The sequence below is a fragment of the Stigmatopora nigra genome, chromosome 3 (genome assembly GCF_051989575.1).
Source record: "Stigmatopora nigra isolate UIUO_SnigA chromosome 3, RoL_Snig_1.1, whole genome shotgun sequence".
Classification (NCBI taxonomy): domain Eukaryota; kingdom Metazoa; phylum Chordata; class Actinopteri; order Syngnathiformes; family Syngnathidae; genus Stigmatopora; species Stigmatopora nigra.
In genome coordinates, this window is record NC_135510.1 from 7,815,433 (window position 1) to 7,831,734 (window position 16,302).

General features: G+C 42.6%; 2 protein-coding genes across 4 annotated transcripts in view; one reads left to right on the top strand and one right to left on the bottom strand.

The window, feature by feature from the left end:
• The first annotated feature begins 66 nt into the window (after positions 1-66).
• Positions 67-16,302, top strand: part of cog4 (component of oligomeric golgi complex 4) — a 35,830-nt gene continuing 19,594 nt past the window's right edge. The window contains exons 1-20 of one of the 3 annotated variants that reach the window (XR_013325799.1): positions 67-418; positions 978-1,060; positions 1,163-1,277; positions 1,528-1,702; positions 1,938-2,131; positions 2,197-2,302; positions 2,405-2,562; positions 2,635-2,693; positions 3,112-3,236; positions 3,321-3,439; positions 3,530-3,696; positions 3,772-3,940; positions 4,164-4,226; positions 4,301-4,414; positions 4,484-4,576; positions 4,646-4,729; positions 4,824-4,925; positions 5,517-5,645; positions 5,997-6,160; positions 13,780-13,845. Coding sequence is in view for 2 of the 3 variants with exons in the window: in XM_077712668.1 (XP_077568794.1) it covers positions 284-418; positions 978-1,060; positions 1,163-1,277; positions 1,528-1,702; positions 1,938-2,131; positions 2,197-2,302; positions 2,405-2,562; positions 2,635-2,693; positions 3,112-3,236; positions 3,321-3,439; positions 3,530-3,696; positions 3,772-3,940; positions 4,164-4,226; positions 4,301-4,414; positions 4,484-4,576; positions 4,646-4,729; positions 4,824-4,925; positions 5,517-5,645; positions 5,997-6,131 (2,325 nt within the window). In the remaining variant the exon portion in view is untranslated. Of the gene's footprint in view, positions 419-977; positions 1,061-1,162; positions 1,278-1,527; positions 1,703-1,937; positions 2,132-2,196; positions 2,303-2,404; positions 2,563-2,634; positions 2,694-3,111; positions 3,237-3,320; positions 3,440-3,529; positions 3,697-3,771; positions 3,941-4,163; positions 4,227-4,300; positions 4,415-4,483; positions 4,577-4,645; positions 4,730-4,823; positions 4,926-5,516; positions 5,646-5,996; positions 8,746-13,779; positions 15,214-16,302 lie in introns of those variants that run through there. The other 2 variants (XM_077712668.1, XM_077712667.1) reach the window with 2 other exon arrangements.
• Positions 7,671-15,585, bottom strand: gnao1b (guanine nucleotide binding protein (G protein), alpha activating activity polypeptide O, b). The gene is made up of 8 exons (XM_077712673.1): positions 15,065-15,585; positions 14,843-14,885; positions 11,217-11,358; positions 10,740-10,900; positions 10,460-10,588; positions 10,119-10,248; positions 9,052-9,205; positions 7,671-8,970 (listed from the first exon to the last, which is right to left on the bottom strand). The coding sequence occupies exons 1-8, from the start codon at positions 15,180-15,182 to the stop codon at positions 8,783-8,785; spliced, it is 1,065 nt and encodes a 354-aa protein (XP_077568799.1). The 5' UTR covers positions 15,183-15,585; the 3' UTR covers positions 7,671-8,782.

Genomic DNA, 16,302 nt, shown 5'->3' on the forward strand with positions numbered 1-16,302 from the left:
GTGTTCGCTATGCGGCGTTGTATATTTGTATACAAAGACATTGCGCATGCGTTAATCAAGTTTTTTTCCCCCGATTTTATTCTCACAGGCGAGATTAAATTGCCTCTTTTTGGTGGTACTATTTATTAACAAGTAATGTTGGTATGCCTTTTTTTTAATCTGTATCCAATAATTGCGTATTACACCCGTTATTTGAATCTTTAAGCAGTGGAAAGCATATGAAGGGAGGCGTGCCTGGCAAACTAAACCAGGGAAACACTTTATTTGGCCACTTCAGCTGAAAATGGCTGACAGTGGATCCGTCCCAGCGAAAAGATGCGATTCAGGCAATCTTTCCTCCGTAAGTATGGACACTATTTCAGCCCTCACGGAACTGGACGACTTGGAGAGAGTCTACCAGCAGCTCTGCGTGGAAGAGGTAAGTGTAAAATGTCACAAATGGCATTTAATCACGATAGGAAATATGCTTGACGTATGGCCATGCTAGCAAACTACTGGAAGTGGCTTTCGTGGCTAACCGAACTACCAAGAAAAAAAAACATTTAACATTTGTATTTAATCATATTTTGGACACAAATACCGGAGAAAGGTAGCTGGGCTGTGACACGGTTAAACCGTTTAATATTCATTGGTAAAAAGTGCAACAACAACACAGGTTTACCCCTTCTCTCGTATGTTAAATACGTAATTAAGATGTATCTGTAAAGTATTGCCGTTCTACACGACATAACGTTGAAATTTTGGAGTGGCAGCTCATGAGTCCCCTGTAAGGGTAAAAATAATAATTCAAAAAAATCATAATTCGTTGCCTTGAAGCATTCATTACTCTCAGTGATGGATGAGAAAGTCCTTTTTGGCATATAGGGGTTTTTGGTTTACAAGCATGGTTCGAGAATGAACCAGACTCCAAAATAAATGTACAATTCTACAGTTGTAACATTCTCCCTTTGATTGTTGTTCTTTTGGATTTGGTTTAGAAAGCGGTGGAGGTTGAATTGGACCGACTGGTGGCACAGGAGGGAACCATTCACACAAAGATGTTGGCACTTCAGAGGATGGGGTAACATCAGTTGTCCATCCTTTTCTGGATGATTTAATGCCAGTCCCAAGTTGACACAGATGCTCTGATTTTCTTTTCTGACTTTTCTTTCTGACTTCTTAGGCCCAATCTCCAGTTGATTGGAGGAGATGCCAGCCAACTGTCTGGCATGATCACCTTTACCTGCAGTTTAGCAGAGAATGTCAGCCGCAAAGTCCGACAACTAGACTTGGCCAAGGTATGAACATCTAACTTAAGCAAAGTATTTAATTTCAATCCATTTAACATTCATTTTAAAGGTAAATATGCCTGCCTGCACTCAGGGCGGTCAGTACTTGGAAATACTCCCCACTCCACTATCACTGATTGTTATTTTCATGCTGAAGGTGTTGTTTCCATTTTTGTCTACCTGTATTGCAGATGACGGATGGAAATGAGCGTCTTAACATTTCTCTAGATATTAAAGATTTTGACCTATGAATTCCTAGACACGCCTGTACAACGTCATTCAGCGTGCCGATGACATCCTAGATTTGAAGTTCTGCACGGATGGCGTCCAGACAGCTCTGCGGAATGAAGATTACGAACAGGCTGCTGCGCATATCCATAGATACCTTTCTCTGGATCAGTCAGTCATTGAGCTCAGCCGGCAGGGAGATGAAAGTATGTTGAATAGCGCCCTTAACTCATTGGCTGATTTTGACATTTGTCTACGTTGGATAGGATTGGACGTTAAAATAAATCCATTCAGACATGGCTACAGCTGACACAAAATGTGAAAATAAAGCTGCTCGGTGTATTTCAATATAGTTCCTCCATGCTAATCCCCCATTTTGTCAAATGACCATTCCCAGTTCTAATTCGCAATTTGGATTGACACGACCGTATTTTGCTACAGGCAGCACGGCGGATGCCAATCTGCTCTTGCTGCAGGAGGCTGAGCAGAAATTAAAGGTCATCGTGGCCGACAAGTTGGATGAAGCTGTGGCTGCCGTGGATCTGGCGCAGGTGGAGAGATTTTTCAAGATCTTCCCCTTGCTGGGCCTCCACGGACAAGGCCTTGCTCGCTTTGGACAATATCTTTGCACCCAGGTCAGTAGAGAACAAGGGGACTGTAAAGTCTTGATTGTCTCACACACACCCACTGTCATACACAGCTGGCCTCCAAAGCGGAAGAGAACCTGCTATTAGCAACGGGGGGAGATTTGGGTGACAAAAGAGCTCCTCTCATATTCGCAGATACGCTGACGCTTTTGCTAGAAGGTCAGTAGAAAGAATTGATTATACCTATTATATCTTTATATATTTGTTGTTGTAAGAAATGTCCTCATTTTCATAATTCTGAAAACTTCTGGACATTTTCAGGCATTGCCCGTGTTGTGGAAACCCATCAGCCTATCGTAGAGACCTATTACGGTCCGGGACACCTCTACACGCTCATCACTCACTTGCAGCAGGAATGTGACCAACAGTGCCAAAAGATAGTTGACAGGTTCACACAGCAAAGAGGATACCTAAGCAAAGTATTTAGTATTTAAATGACAATAAGGATTAATGGCGGATACGATATGATACCTTCTCCATTCTGAATGTAGTTTCAGGTTGTCCAGAGTAGCATGATGAAGAGTACGCCCGGGGAGCGGATCGAACCCAGGTATGGCAGCCAATGAGTTAAAGAGGCACTAAACACTTGGTGTCATTGAAGAGCAATTGAAGACTGATTGACTAATTATCAAACCGAGTAAAGATATTTCAAACTATATACAGCCAGGTCAATGATACAGAAGCTAAACAATTTCTGATTCACAATATGTCCAATATGAATATAATTGAAAACAATTTTCAAAAGCAAAATTTTTGCAAGGGTTAATGAAAAAAAACCTCAAGCCTGCAGAGGAGACAATAAATCACAATTTAAAAATGGCATTTTGGGCACCTTCAATACAATTTATAGTACAAACCTGGTAAAATGGCATCCAAGGTTGTAAAAAATAAATAAATAAAACTTTAGTGCCACTAAAAGATTGTGGTTACTTTTACTGATTCAATCACTGTGTCTATGCCTCTAACAGAGAGTTGGACCCAGTTTTAGCTGAAGTCACTTTAATGAACGCCAGGGCAGAGCTTTACCTGCGCTTCTTGCGCCGACGTATAATGGCTGACTTTGAAGTGGGAGACCCGCAGAGCATCACACCGGGTAAATCATGTGTGGTATTGTTGTCAATGTTGGACATTGAACATGTAACTATTTGGAATTTGTGTATGTGTGTTTGCCCATCAGAACATAATCAGAATGTGGAGAAGCTGCTCAAACACTGTGTGCTGAGCAGGAACATGCAGGAGCTCATTGGATACTACATTCCAATGGAGGAATACTACATGAGAGAGTCTGTTAATAAGGTCCGCCATCTGCTTTTTTCCAAGACTCAAACTGTCAGATTACGTTTTTTTGTTGTCGTAATGGGATTTTCCTTTCTTCTTTCTTTTCAGGCGGTTACAATGGACACCTTTGAGAAAGGTCTGCTGACATCCAGCATGGTGGATGACTGTTTTTACATCGTAAAGAAGTGCATTAGTCGAGCTCTGTCCAGCTCCAGCATCGATTGCCTTTGCGCCATGATCAACCACGCCAACTCGGTGCTGGAGTCCGACTTCAGGTTCGCGCATCCGAAACGGACTCCGTGTGCGCTGGGGCTCGACGGGGTCTCATGCTTGTGTCCTCTACCCGCCAGGGAGGTGTTGTACAACAAGCTGAGGCAGGGCTTCCCAGCCACCACGTTGCAGGACATCCAGCGCGGTGTCAGCAGCGCAGTCAGCCTGATGCAGAGCAGCTTGCAGCAGGGCAAATTCAACACCGATTTCAACATTGACAGCGCTGAAAATGCCAAGGCTGCTTTTTTGGTGAGATCAACGCACACCCTTTACGCACTGGAGATAACCTTTATAGTTCAGACCAACTGAATCAGCGTATTCTTCCAAGACAAAAGCTAATCGACACATTTTGGTTTCAGTCAGATGACACGTATGCTATTTGGACAATTATACAGAGCCTAAGTCCAAATTGATTGGATGTCTAGCAGTGTCAGTCGTACTCAAAACTATAAATGACATTTATGTCTTTCAGGTAACGCTCAATAATGCTGAGGTATGCAGTGAGAACATCTCAACGTTGAAGGGGAACCTCGAGGTAACATTCATCACAGATTTGCATTGCTTTTCTTAGTGTTCTTCCGCTTAATTGGGCCTTTGTGTTGTGCGCAGAATGATTGCTCCAAGTTGTTCAGTCAAGGGTCGACTTCCGGTGACCGAGCCAAAATTGAGAGCTGCTTGTCTGACCTCGTGAACACATCTACCAAGTTTAAAGACCTTTTGCAGGTTGGAGCTGCAAAAAAACATGTTCTAATTGGTGTATACACGTTACAGAGCCCGACTTTGCTCTCTTAGGAGGGTCTGACTGAGCTGAACACGACCGCCATCAAGCCTCAAGTCAAACCCTGGATCAGCAGTTTCCTCTCTATCTCACATAACATCGAGGAGGTCAGACATTCGCTCGCAGTGTCGGCGTGCCCTTGAAACATCCGTGGTAACCGCCACTCTGGTTTACAGGAGGAATTTAATGACTATGAAGCAAACGACCCCTGGGTGCAGCAGCTCATTGTCAACTTGGAGCAGCTAATGGCTGAGTTCAAGGTACTTTGCATGCTTATGGTCCTCGCTCAGAAATTGTCAAGTTTCCTAGAATTGCCATACATTTTTTTGAATTTCCTCCTTGTCCAATCACTAGACAACCCTCTCTCCTCCCATCTACGATACACTGACCAGCCTGATGACCAGTTTGATATCCATTGAGATGGAGAAGACCGTCCTCAAGTGCTCGTTCAGCAGGGTAAGGAATAGGCACACTTTTAAATAAACAAATAAAACTCAAAAATCAAAATTTCTATAATTCAAGCTGGTTTTGAGTAAATTAGGTGGTTTTGAGTAAATTAGCTAGCAAATCTATTGCTAGCTAGATGTTTTATAGCTAGCTCTGTGTTTTATAGCTAGCTAATCTCACAACTGTTATTTTGTTAGTCTCTCCCATTTTTAAGACTTGTTCTCTTTCGCTATCGATCCACATTTAGTTTGTTGTTCTTTATTTCTGCTCTAACAATAGTTTTTCTGGGATTCTAAAATGTAACATTTTGTCGGTGAGAAAACCGAGTTCGGCCACAAGGTGGCAGCGAGTGCCACGGCCGGCCTTTTTGCTGACGTGCTAAGGCTAACGATTGAGGAGAGGCCTTCAGCAATAATTGATCAAGTCCCTGACTGGGAGAAGGTCTTTGGCATGATTGTCTCTTGCTACGTTTTTAACAATCTCTTTAGTATAAATAGAAAACCACAGCAAAGAGCTGGCAATAGTAGAAGTGCGTGCAAATGAAAATCTTGGTTGGTTTAACGGAGACACAGATTAAACACAGGTATATTTCCTCTGCAGCTGGGAGGGTTGCAGTTCGATAAAGAGCTTCGTTCCCTCGTGGCCTATCTCACCACAGTTACCACCTGGACCATCAGGGACAAGTTTGCACGGCTCACGCAGATGGCTACCATCCTTAACCTGGAGAGGGTAAATTTGAGTGCTTTCCGGAACACACGAACATATACTTGGGGGAATTTAGTTCCATCTCGGCCATCACTGAAAATTTAATAGGAGTAATATAGAGATGTATGGATTTCAAGCAGTGTGTTACATTCCATGTTAAAAGACAATTTAGCTAAGAAAATTACACATGCTGCTTATATAAATACAAACTACTTCCATTGTGACCTTTGAAAGCCTATTAGCTAGTGCTAATAAAGATTAGCATTAATTTGAGTTATACACAATGTATATTTACAAATAAAATTCATAGACATGACATGTAACATAATCCATCATTGTGGTATATTCACCATCCCTTGTTTTTGCTTCTCACAGGTCACTGAGATCTTGGACTACTGGGGACCAAACTCGGGACCCCTTACATGGCGTCTGACCCCAGCAGAAGTGCGTCAGGTTCTCGCTCTCCGCATCGACTTCCGAAGTGAGGACATCAAGAGGCTTCGACTCTGATGAGATGCATTTGCACAAAGACCATCCAGGTTTTTTGTTTTTTCTTTTAAGTGGTTCTACCCAGACTTGGGCAGGCCTTGTAAAAAAACATTTAACTAAATGCTCTGATGTAACTGATTGACAACCATTGACGGTGACAGGCGGGAGGGTAACACGAATATTTGCCAGCCCATCCAACTTGAAATAGATTAGATAACTTTATTCATCCCGTATTTGGGAAATTTCAGATTTTTCGTCCATCACCATCAATGGCAGCTAATGCGCCCATTCTACTTAACACGTTAGCTTGACCGTCAGGTTGACCACAAAAAAAAAAGACTGTTGCAAGGGTGCCCCTCGATTTTTTTTTTTACTTAAACTCGTAATATTACAACATGTTGTGACCTAAATGTGATTGAGTGCTCTTGTTAAATATGAGAGGAGTCTTAGATGTGTAATTAAAAGGTCTATTATCGGCGCCACGCTGGGAGTTTCAACCTGCTAACCTGTAATTGCGCGAAAGGAGGCCGAGACGCCAAGGCGAAGCGGAGCGCTAATGAAAATCACAGCCATTAAAGTGACAGAAGCGGGTCAGACAGCTGATCCAGCCCGCTCATTCAATAAAAGAATGGCCGCCGGTCTGTGAGGATGAAACACTTTTAACCTAATAAATCACTCGCCCGCATTTTTCACATTCATCGCGATTGGATAATACGTTTCAGCGAGCGCGGCCACGCGAGAGCTGCTCCTAATCTCCTGGGTAGCGAATGCTTTTGCCGCGTTGCCGTTAACCTAAATCGGGGTTGTTCAAATGTTTTTTTTCGAGAGCCCCTTTTATGACAAGTTGAAGGAAGTAAGGGCCAAAGGTGGGGATATGGTTTAATTTTGTTGTTATTGTTTAAACTCATTGTCTGCCATTGATGGAGATAGACGTCCACTCCATTTGAACTAAGAAGGATTGAAGTCAAATTGGATTCAACATTTGATCAATAAAGGCTAGCCTTTGGAGTTGAAATGATGTCTACAAATGTCAGCGGCAGTCAATGTGTTAAGGACTACAAGTAACAAAATGATTTTGCATAAATATATCTGTTCATATATGTATATATATATATATATATATATATGTGTGTGTGTGTGGGATGCGTACTTGTTTACACTACTAAAACAAATATAGCTGGACAAAAAATAATCCAGATACCCCTAAAAAGTAAAGAAATTATAACTAAATTAGCGCAATTTATCACATTGGATATTTTTTTTGGATCAATTTATTTATAAAATACTAAAAAAATACTGAAATTGTGGACTGCTTCCCACTTTGATTTCATCATGTTGGGTCATGTGTATTAATGTGACTGAGCTACTGGAGAGGCTTCATCTAATGTTTAAGCAGAGAAATGTGACAGAGTATAGGCTAAACTCAAGCTTGCTGTGCGGGCCATATTCAATAATATTTTAATAATTTACTATGGGCCATCGTTTAGACACCCCTGACCTAAATTGAGCGAACCTTTTTTCAAAATTTGAGAGCATGAAGACACACATACACGCCAGGAATAGTTAGGAAAAGTGTAGCTTTAATGTAAACACAACATTCGATTGGCTCAGCACAAACATTCCACATGAGCGCAACCAATGAACTACAGAATAAGATGGGATGCGGCACAAAAACATTCACAGTAAAAAAAAAAATCTGGTATAGTTGTAATATATTTATATACAATACGGTGCTTTTAAGGTGAGGGGCGGATAGAATATGAGGGGAAACGTGTATACTGGAACGGGGTGTGGGAAATGGAGAGCTGTACTTTTTGTGAAAAGGGATAGATGGGGGGTTAGGTGGGGGCTTTAAGGTGGAGTTTTTGAATATGAATCCCCCCAGACAGAGGCTGCCTCTGATGATATTCTCCTTGTGCAGTCTTCTATATCTAAGCAGATTTACATTTGAGGTCTACGAGCACAACCTTCCCTGTCTGGAAATCGAATGTTCAGGACGATGGAGAGAACGGGACATGAGGCTTTAATAAATAAATGATTCTATGGCCAAAAGCTTAAATAATAACCAACTATGAATCTAATCTGTTTTCACATGGTTGGCACCGATATGGTTTTTATTCGACTTATTTTTTTTCCTTGGTGACATATTATTGGCCAATAGGCGATCCTCTTAGTACATGAGAGCACTCTAGCCAGGATAATACTTCTTTTCTGTTGAAGTACAAGAGAAAAGGAGTGGAACGGACCTGCGGGCTACTGGGTCATGTGTGCAGCCCCATCCTTGTGCCATGTGAAGGCCTCTCCCATTCCCGATATATATCTTCTGTGTGGTCTCGCCATTCTACAGCTTTTCCGCACCATTTTTGAGCTTTTTGGCCCCTTTTTGCGCTGTATTTCTGGCACCTCTCCTTGCCCGCTCATTTGACATTCATAGACAAAACCGGGGTTGCGAACTCATAAAGAAGAGGAAGAGGACAAAATCATGACATGAATCCGACGTGATATCTGACGGCAGCTCTTTGGGTCCCTTATGGACGTGTAGAATTACATATTTTTGTGTGTGGGTGGGTGTGTGTTTGTTATTTTTTTTGTTTTTTTGTGTGTGTTTGTTTTGTTGAAGTATCATGAAAATGACGGGCAACGCCTCGCGTACTTTGCGACGACGGCCGTGCTCAGTATAAGCCGCATCCTCTCAGGTTGTTTGCGATAATGATGTCGGTGACGGCGTCGAACACCACCTGGATGTTCCCCGTGTCCGTGGCGCAGGTCAGGTGACAGTAGATCTCCTTGTTAGGAGAGCGGTTCTTGCTCTCGAACTGAACCTGAATGTAGGCGGTGGCGTCGTCGTAAGTGTTAGCACCTGGGGGAAAGATTTATTCATATAAGTGCATGGTCAGTTTCCAGAAAGCTGGTTGGGGGCCAAAGAGACCTCGACGCCCACCTGTGTATTCGGGGAAACAGATAGTTAGCGGCGACTTCTTGATCTTCTCCGCAAAGAGGTCCTTCTTGTTGAGGAAGAGGATGATAGAGGTGTCGATGAAGAACTTGTTGTTGCAGATGGAGTCGAACAGCATGAGGGATTCGTGCATGCGGTTCTGTCGTGACAAGAGTTGTTTACATTCAATCCATTGTTTACTCTGTGGCTGCCATTGACAGTGATAGACAAACCAGTTTTGACTCTGACCAGTCAATTTGGCATATTACCACTTACAACACCCAAGTAAAAAAAATCTACTTCTCTAATATCATTGAAAAAAGGACTGTTAATACTTATTACTAAGAATGTGAATGTGAACAAAACAGAGAAATACACTTATTTTCTTATTTAACTCTACTACTACTAAAAACAATAGACATCTAATTTATTTAAACTGGAAGGAATGGTTGTAATTGGGACCCAATGATTGTGCTGGGTGTCCAATGTGACTGGGGTGGGTAGACATCGATTAATCGCCAGTCAAAACGAATTGCCCCAGAATGGGTTTAATGGTATTTTTTTTTACTCTGACTTTCAATTACTTGAAATTGGACACACCCCTTACACTATCGTACACTAGTCTTTTCTGTCGTCCTTCTTGGAGATCAAAAATATATATAGAAATTCTAATAGGAATAAGTAAAAGCAACGAAATATTAACATTTATTACATAATAGGTTCAAATTAGCCTAGCGCTGTCGTTGGCAGCCAATGAAGTACTGCAACATTTTTTTTTAGATGTTGACATTGGAACTGCCGTATATTTTTTCCAAGACTGTGGTTGACTGAAATCATGTGCTTCTATCACCGCTTGATACTTTGACTTGAGCTGAACCGCGACAAAAAGCCACCAAATTGGATTCTTGGCCTGACAAAAGCACCACTGTTGCGCTTATACAAGCAGCAATGTAAGATTACAAAATTGCTGCGCAAAGGGATTCAGAGGAATGACATGTACAGCATGCTCAAGTCCTTACGCTGCCGCCTTTCATGTGGCAATTTTTTCAATCACTGATTGGAGCTCCACTTACAGTAGTTTCGTCCTCGTGGAGCACCTGGTCATAACCACTCAGAGCCACGCAGAAAATGATGGCGGTCACATCCTCAAAGCAGTGGATCCACTTCTTCCTCTCTGACCTCTGACCTCCCACGTCAAAGAGCCTGCAGAAATAGATATGTATATTCAAATTGAACCAGTTTGGGATTGTCTGTCAAGCATTTTGGTCAAGCCAAACCAACAACTACTGATATTGAACTTTCTTTTCATGGTGATAGAAGATAAGATTCCAGAATTTCACTTTGGGGTGTTCATTGTTCTGCATGGATCTTGAGAAGTCAGTCAAAAAGACTCCAATCAAGCTGTTGGACCCACCTAAAATGGAGGTTTTTGAAGGTGAAATGAGTTTCCACAATGCCAGTAGTCTTCACTCGGGTTCTCAGAATGTCCTGTTCCGTGGGCTGGTAGTCTGCAGCTCCGATCCGGTCTAAACTGTCCAGGTAGCTGTGGACGATAAGGCCAAAGAAATTAGGATTGCTCTCGAGAGTTGGCTCGTTCGACATCGCCGAGGGCCGTCGCCATCCGATAGGGACTGAAATGACCAAGTCTGTTTTCAGAATTTGGGAAAACCAGCATGTTAATCTAGGCTACTCACTATTGGGCCGAATCATTGAGCTGGTATTCGCGGGCCCGGTTGAAGCACTCCTGAGTCCCGGCGTCAGCCCAAACGCGCTTCATGGCGCAGAGGAGCTCCGCAGAGTACGGCTCCGTGTCTTCCATGCGACTAACGACGTCGCACACCAGCTTGGCATCCGCCTAGAAGTAACAAAGATTTACTTTGAAATTTCCGACAAGAGGGTGGACAGGAAGAACAAGGGTATGGCCAAGAGTTTTCTTTTCTCAAAGCCACGTCTGGATTTAGTAGTTGCTTTCTTGTTCCCTTATTTGTGGAGTTGCGCGAAATAGTCTTTGATCAATTGAACTGAAAATGCACACTTGAGATGGATGATCAAAAATGCCTTTTTTCGAGGCGCGCAACATTTAATCTGGAGAATTAAAGGACAGGCGACATTTAGTATATCTGACCCCGTGAGAGGGTATTAAAAGGATTTGGTATCTGAGGGAAACGGACTTTTCGATCCTTGTCTCCAAACTCGATTCCCAGCGAGTCCATGGCTCGCAAGATGGCTGCCAAGCTCTGGATGGTGTTGCTGTAGACCACGGGTTTATACTGCTTCACATCATCCCCGGAGAAGCCATCTTCGTGGATAATCCTGCAGGCACACACAGATATTAGCACAAGGAAATGTCCCGTTCTGCCATATGTTACTGTTGGGCCTCAACTGCTGGTCTTTTTACCTCAGGACATTGAGAGAGAGAGAGAGAAGCGGGAGGGAAAAAATGGCTCCAGTGATTTACGCCATGTCTGCATTAGGGAGCAGACTCAAAAACTATTACGCAGTGGACATTTATTATTGTGCTATTTAAGCAAGCGTATAGTGTATGACTGGCAAGAAAGATCTCATCTATCAGTCTGTTCAAAATTGGACTGCCACTGACTTTTATAAAAGTAATAGATGAACCAAGTTAGACCAGTTTTTTTTACACAGTAACTTGTGCTTATGACTATTTACACCCCATACAGTAGTAAACCGATCAAGCTCCCAAGTATGTTAACTGTGCTAAATTAACGTCATTTAACTCATTCGATGCCAACCCTCCTAGTCGGATTGGACGCCTAGCGCCAGTAATGTAACCTCCACGCTGCAAAAAAAAAAAAAAAACAATTTCTGCCCGTAGAAAAGCGAACAGGAGCTTTTTAATATTTTGTAGAGATGGCAGTGTGCAAAAATTGAGTAATTATGGATGAGAAGTGAGTAAGAAAAACAACACACAGCGAGACAGGGTTGAATTAATAAAGAGTCCGGGTAAAATAACCATCAGTAGTTCACGTAACAATTTCGTCAGGCCATCATTGGAAATTTCCTGAAGTTGCTTTTTCTTTTTGCAGTTCTTTCCCTAAATATCGTAGACGTATTTCTTTTGCTCACTGACAAACGAATCCGAAACATGTCATTTTGTCTTCCATTTTAACATCTGCCGCTTGGACCAATCACGCCAAAGTGTATAAATAGAATTTCTCTGTCAGTGCACAAGTTAGTGCACGGCCCCCATCCCCCGCCTCAAATGGGCTTGCTTTTTGCAACTCAATTATTCATATCCTATGAGGCTAACTTTGTACCTCCTCTCTGCTAAGTTACCAACGTGAGCCATTTGCAGTCTTTCATGTTATTTTTGTCTTTCGCGAGCTTGTCTGCCCGGCTGATGTAAAACACAGCAGAAATCATTTGACGAAATCTTCCATTTTCAAAGTCAACTTTTATAGCATTTAATTTCCCCTTTGGGGTCCTCCAAGTATTACGCAAGTTGGTCATCCATGACCTAAGCAGTTCAGAAAATGAATTATTTGCTGAAAAACTATACTTAGGGATTTTACTTGTTTTAATGTTTAATCTTTTAAAGATGAACCTCCACCATTTTATAAATTGAATCAATAGATCTAACTCCATTTTTCATTTTAATAAGTAAACTCACAAATCATTTTTTCTAGTGTGGAAATAAGTTTTCTTTTATATTTCTGTAAACAGATGTTTTTTGTTTTGGTAATATCAAAATGCCATATTTGCAAACATTTGCTACAGAAAACAAGTATTGTGTGACATAAATCCATAATATTCAGATTGCAAGTTTTCTCAGGCATCGTATTTCTGGACCAATCACGCTAATGTACAGCCTCGAGTAAAAGAACAGCAAATGTCACATAAACCAGTTTGTCAACTTATCGCAAACATATTTAGTGATTAGTCAACTACAATCAATGATTCACATCACATCATTCATAAGAATTATTTTCAGAAACCATATCAGTTTTCCATTTGCCCTTCTATCTATCCATGCATGTACCTATTTTAATTTGGCCTCCACTGTTGCATTTGCCGTCGTTATGGAAAATAGACGTCTCAGAGGAGAAATAGGTAAAGAGTAATGAGGAATCTGGAATTTTAGGTGGAGGGGGGAGGCGAACCGAGGAGGGGAGGCTGCACTGCGGAGGCGCTTCACATCACAAAATTGACAATAGACTCGGACGATTTACCCGGAAAACATCTCGAAACTTCACTAAGAGGGTTAGGATGCAGCTACAACAGTGATTTAAAAACATCAAAGAGTGATTTAGCTTAGGTTTAGATGCGGTTTCTAGAGCCACATTTCTGCGTAAATCCGCTTTTATAGGCAAAGTACTCCCGCCGATATCGGGCACTTAAAGCCATTAAGATTAAAAGCAGAGGTATTCACTAATGGAGCCGCGCTGACCTCACACACACACATACACACACACACACACACACACATACACTCCGCTAGGAGGAAAGGAACAACACCCACACCGCAGCAAACCACGGACCCGAGCGAGCGGAAAGCCCCCCCTCCTTTCCGAAAAGCCTTGTTAACCCTTTATAGAGTGGTCTTGTAACTCGCTGGCTTCCATGGACCTCCAGTCCAATTTCAATTGAATTGGAAAGCTTTATTGTCATTGTACTTGCATATACATATACATTTTATGATGGGAGTGATAGGTTTCTAAGAGTTGGTGATTTGATTGACGGCTTACAATTTTTCTGTCTTTTAACTCTTAGGGTGCCATTGATGGTAATGGATGACCACGAGAGAGGACAGGAAAGACTAGGATATGGCAGGCCAGGGTGAGTTTGACATTTTAATTCACTGGCAATGCATTGACTGCCGTCATTGGTGGTCAAAAAGTACATGGACGTCCAATTCATTTTGACTGGGAGAGGTTGCAGCTAAATGTGCTGATAAATGATTGGACATCTGTCGTCTTTGATGATAGGCAATGAGTTGAATATCATTACATTTCACTTATTAACTTATTGTGTGCCGTAACCAGTGTTTTTTTTCAATTTTGTAAATAATTTATCATTTTTATTTATTCATAAAAATAGCAGAGATAAAGTCATTATGATAAATTAACAATGGAGGCCTGGCTTCTAATAGTAGGCCACAATTCAAATGTTAATACATATGATGGCCCGAATTACTAAAAATGATGGTGTAAAGTATTTTTTTTTTAATATCTGAAATATTCAGTTGCCCTTTAAATTGTTGACTGAATTGGAAGTGTATCACTGTCTGCAGAAGGAAATGAGAGAGATATCATGAATATTTAAAAAAAATCTCCTTAAGTGTGTTAGGGACCATAACTATACATGATATTGGATGTTTTTTGTTTATTTCTTGTATTTTATACATTTTGTTTTTATTCATTTGGAGTTTATGTATTTATTTTTAAAATCATGATTATTATTTTAATTGCCACCTGGTGTCCACCTAGTGCAGGACTTCATGGGGTTAATTTTTTTTCTTCTACGGAGCAAAAATAGTCACTTGCCCTAACAAGGGCCAAGCACATTTCAGCACCGGGGTTGAGTGAACAGCACCCGTCGAGTAAGGCCTCTCGTCGTCGGCCAAAAGGTCCTTCAACCTCCCGGCACTTCTCTCGGGCTTCGGCCTCTGGAAACATGGCGGCTCAACCGAGAGGAGAGGAAGGGTGGGGAGGAGGAAGGAGGGGCAGGAATATGGAGGCCCTTTTTTTCTTCTAACTAAATCTAATATTAATGTATGTGCAACGCCTTAGATAAGCCAGAATCTTTCTAAAATGGGAGAGAATAAGGGACTTACTTCATTTGTTTGACGATAGTGCTTTTGCCGGACTCCCCTCCGCCTAGAAAGCACACACAGGGAGGGAAGGAGGGAGGGGTTGGCGACGAATGCCTGAAATCAGTACCACGGAGAGCACCAGCGGCCCGACCGGGTGCGGGAAGAAGGAAGGCGGGGACGCGAGCAAGCAGGTGGGCCCCGGGGGGGTGGATGTTGGCCCTCTTTTCTGGCATGCGGTCTTACCGAGCAAAAGCAGCTTGACGTCCTTGGCGGCCACCATCCCGTCCTCCTTCAGGTTCTTCTCGATGGCCTTGCTGCGGTCCAGAGCGGCTCGCTCCTCCGCGCTTAGCGTACATCCCATGATGGTGACGAACAAGCGAATGAAGGAAGAAGCAGCGTCGTGTTCCCCCCCGCGCGGGTTCCGCCTTGGTCCAGCCCGACGCCCGCCGACTCCTCAATCAGTGCCTTCGCCTTCCTGGTTGTGGCTCTCCCCGGCTCCCGCTACAGCATTAGTAGGCCCGGATTGAGGGCAACCCGAAGCACTCCAGTCGGTTGTTTTTTTTTCTTCTTTTTTTTCGCTCTCCTTTCGTCTTGCTCGGTGCGCGTCTCGCTCCGTCCCCTCTCTCAGAGGGGTTGGGGGCGGGGTGGGGTCGTTGTGAGAGAGAGCCTAGCTGCGGGGCTGAGGTTGTTGTTAGGTGGGGAGGAGAGGGCTGCTGGTAGGGGGGGGTTGGTTGCTCGCTCTATCTCGCTCTCTCTCCCTCTCTTCAGGGCGGCGCTGGTACTGCCGCGACTAAACCCCCACGCACCCCCCCCCCCCTCCTTTTTTTCCTCCCTTCCCTGCAAGAGACACACCTCGCGCACACGATTTCGTTGACGTCACGGCTTCGAATCACGTCGTGAGAAAATAATAATATTCAAATGAGGCAAGTGACCTTTAAATGGCAAATGGTGACCTCCTTGTCTTTCTATTAGGGGGTCGCAGTTAGATGACTAGTTTCATGGGGAGGTCGTTTTCATAGAGTAATGGAAGCTATGATGCTCTTTCGCCACAATCGACGATGCAAGTCATCCAATCGTCTTCCTGTTGGGAGTTGAGAGGGGTTTATCAGGAGGAAACGTCCAAGCCAATTGAAGTGGGAGGGAGGGAGGGTGGCAGCCAATGAACGTTCGTGGTGGGCAAAAATGTAGAAATTGTAGGGATTATATGAAAAATAGTATTTAAAAAAATCTAGACTATTCAATTGAAAATGCAGCAAAAAATCCTGAAAACCCTTAAAAATCATATAGACGAAATAATTCCCAGTGATTTCAGAATAATACATACATCTATCTATCTACTATGCGTATTTGTTATGTAATGTTGTTAAATACATTTTTTAAAATTATATTAATATATGTTTCACTTTTTTAGATTTTGCAAACCAATTAGACAGCTAGCTAGATAGCTAGATCTTATCTTCACAAGGGTCACGGGGGATGCT

Excerpts from the sequence above, each read along its gene's own strand:
- gnao1b (XM_077712673.1), bottom strand. The coding sequence starts at position 15,182 with ATGGGATGTACGCTAAGCGCGGAGGAGCGAGCCGCTCTGGACCGCAGC. Across the intron at positions 9,206-10,118 it reads TCCACGAGGACGAAACTACT|AACCGCATGCACGAATCCCT; the intron begins GTAAGTGGAGCT and ends TTGTCACGACAG. Across the intron at positions 8,971-9,051 it reads CTGTTTCCCCGAATACACAG|GTGCTAACACTTACGACGAC; the intron begins GTGGGCGTCGAG and ends TCTTTCCCCCAG.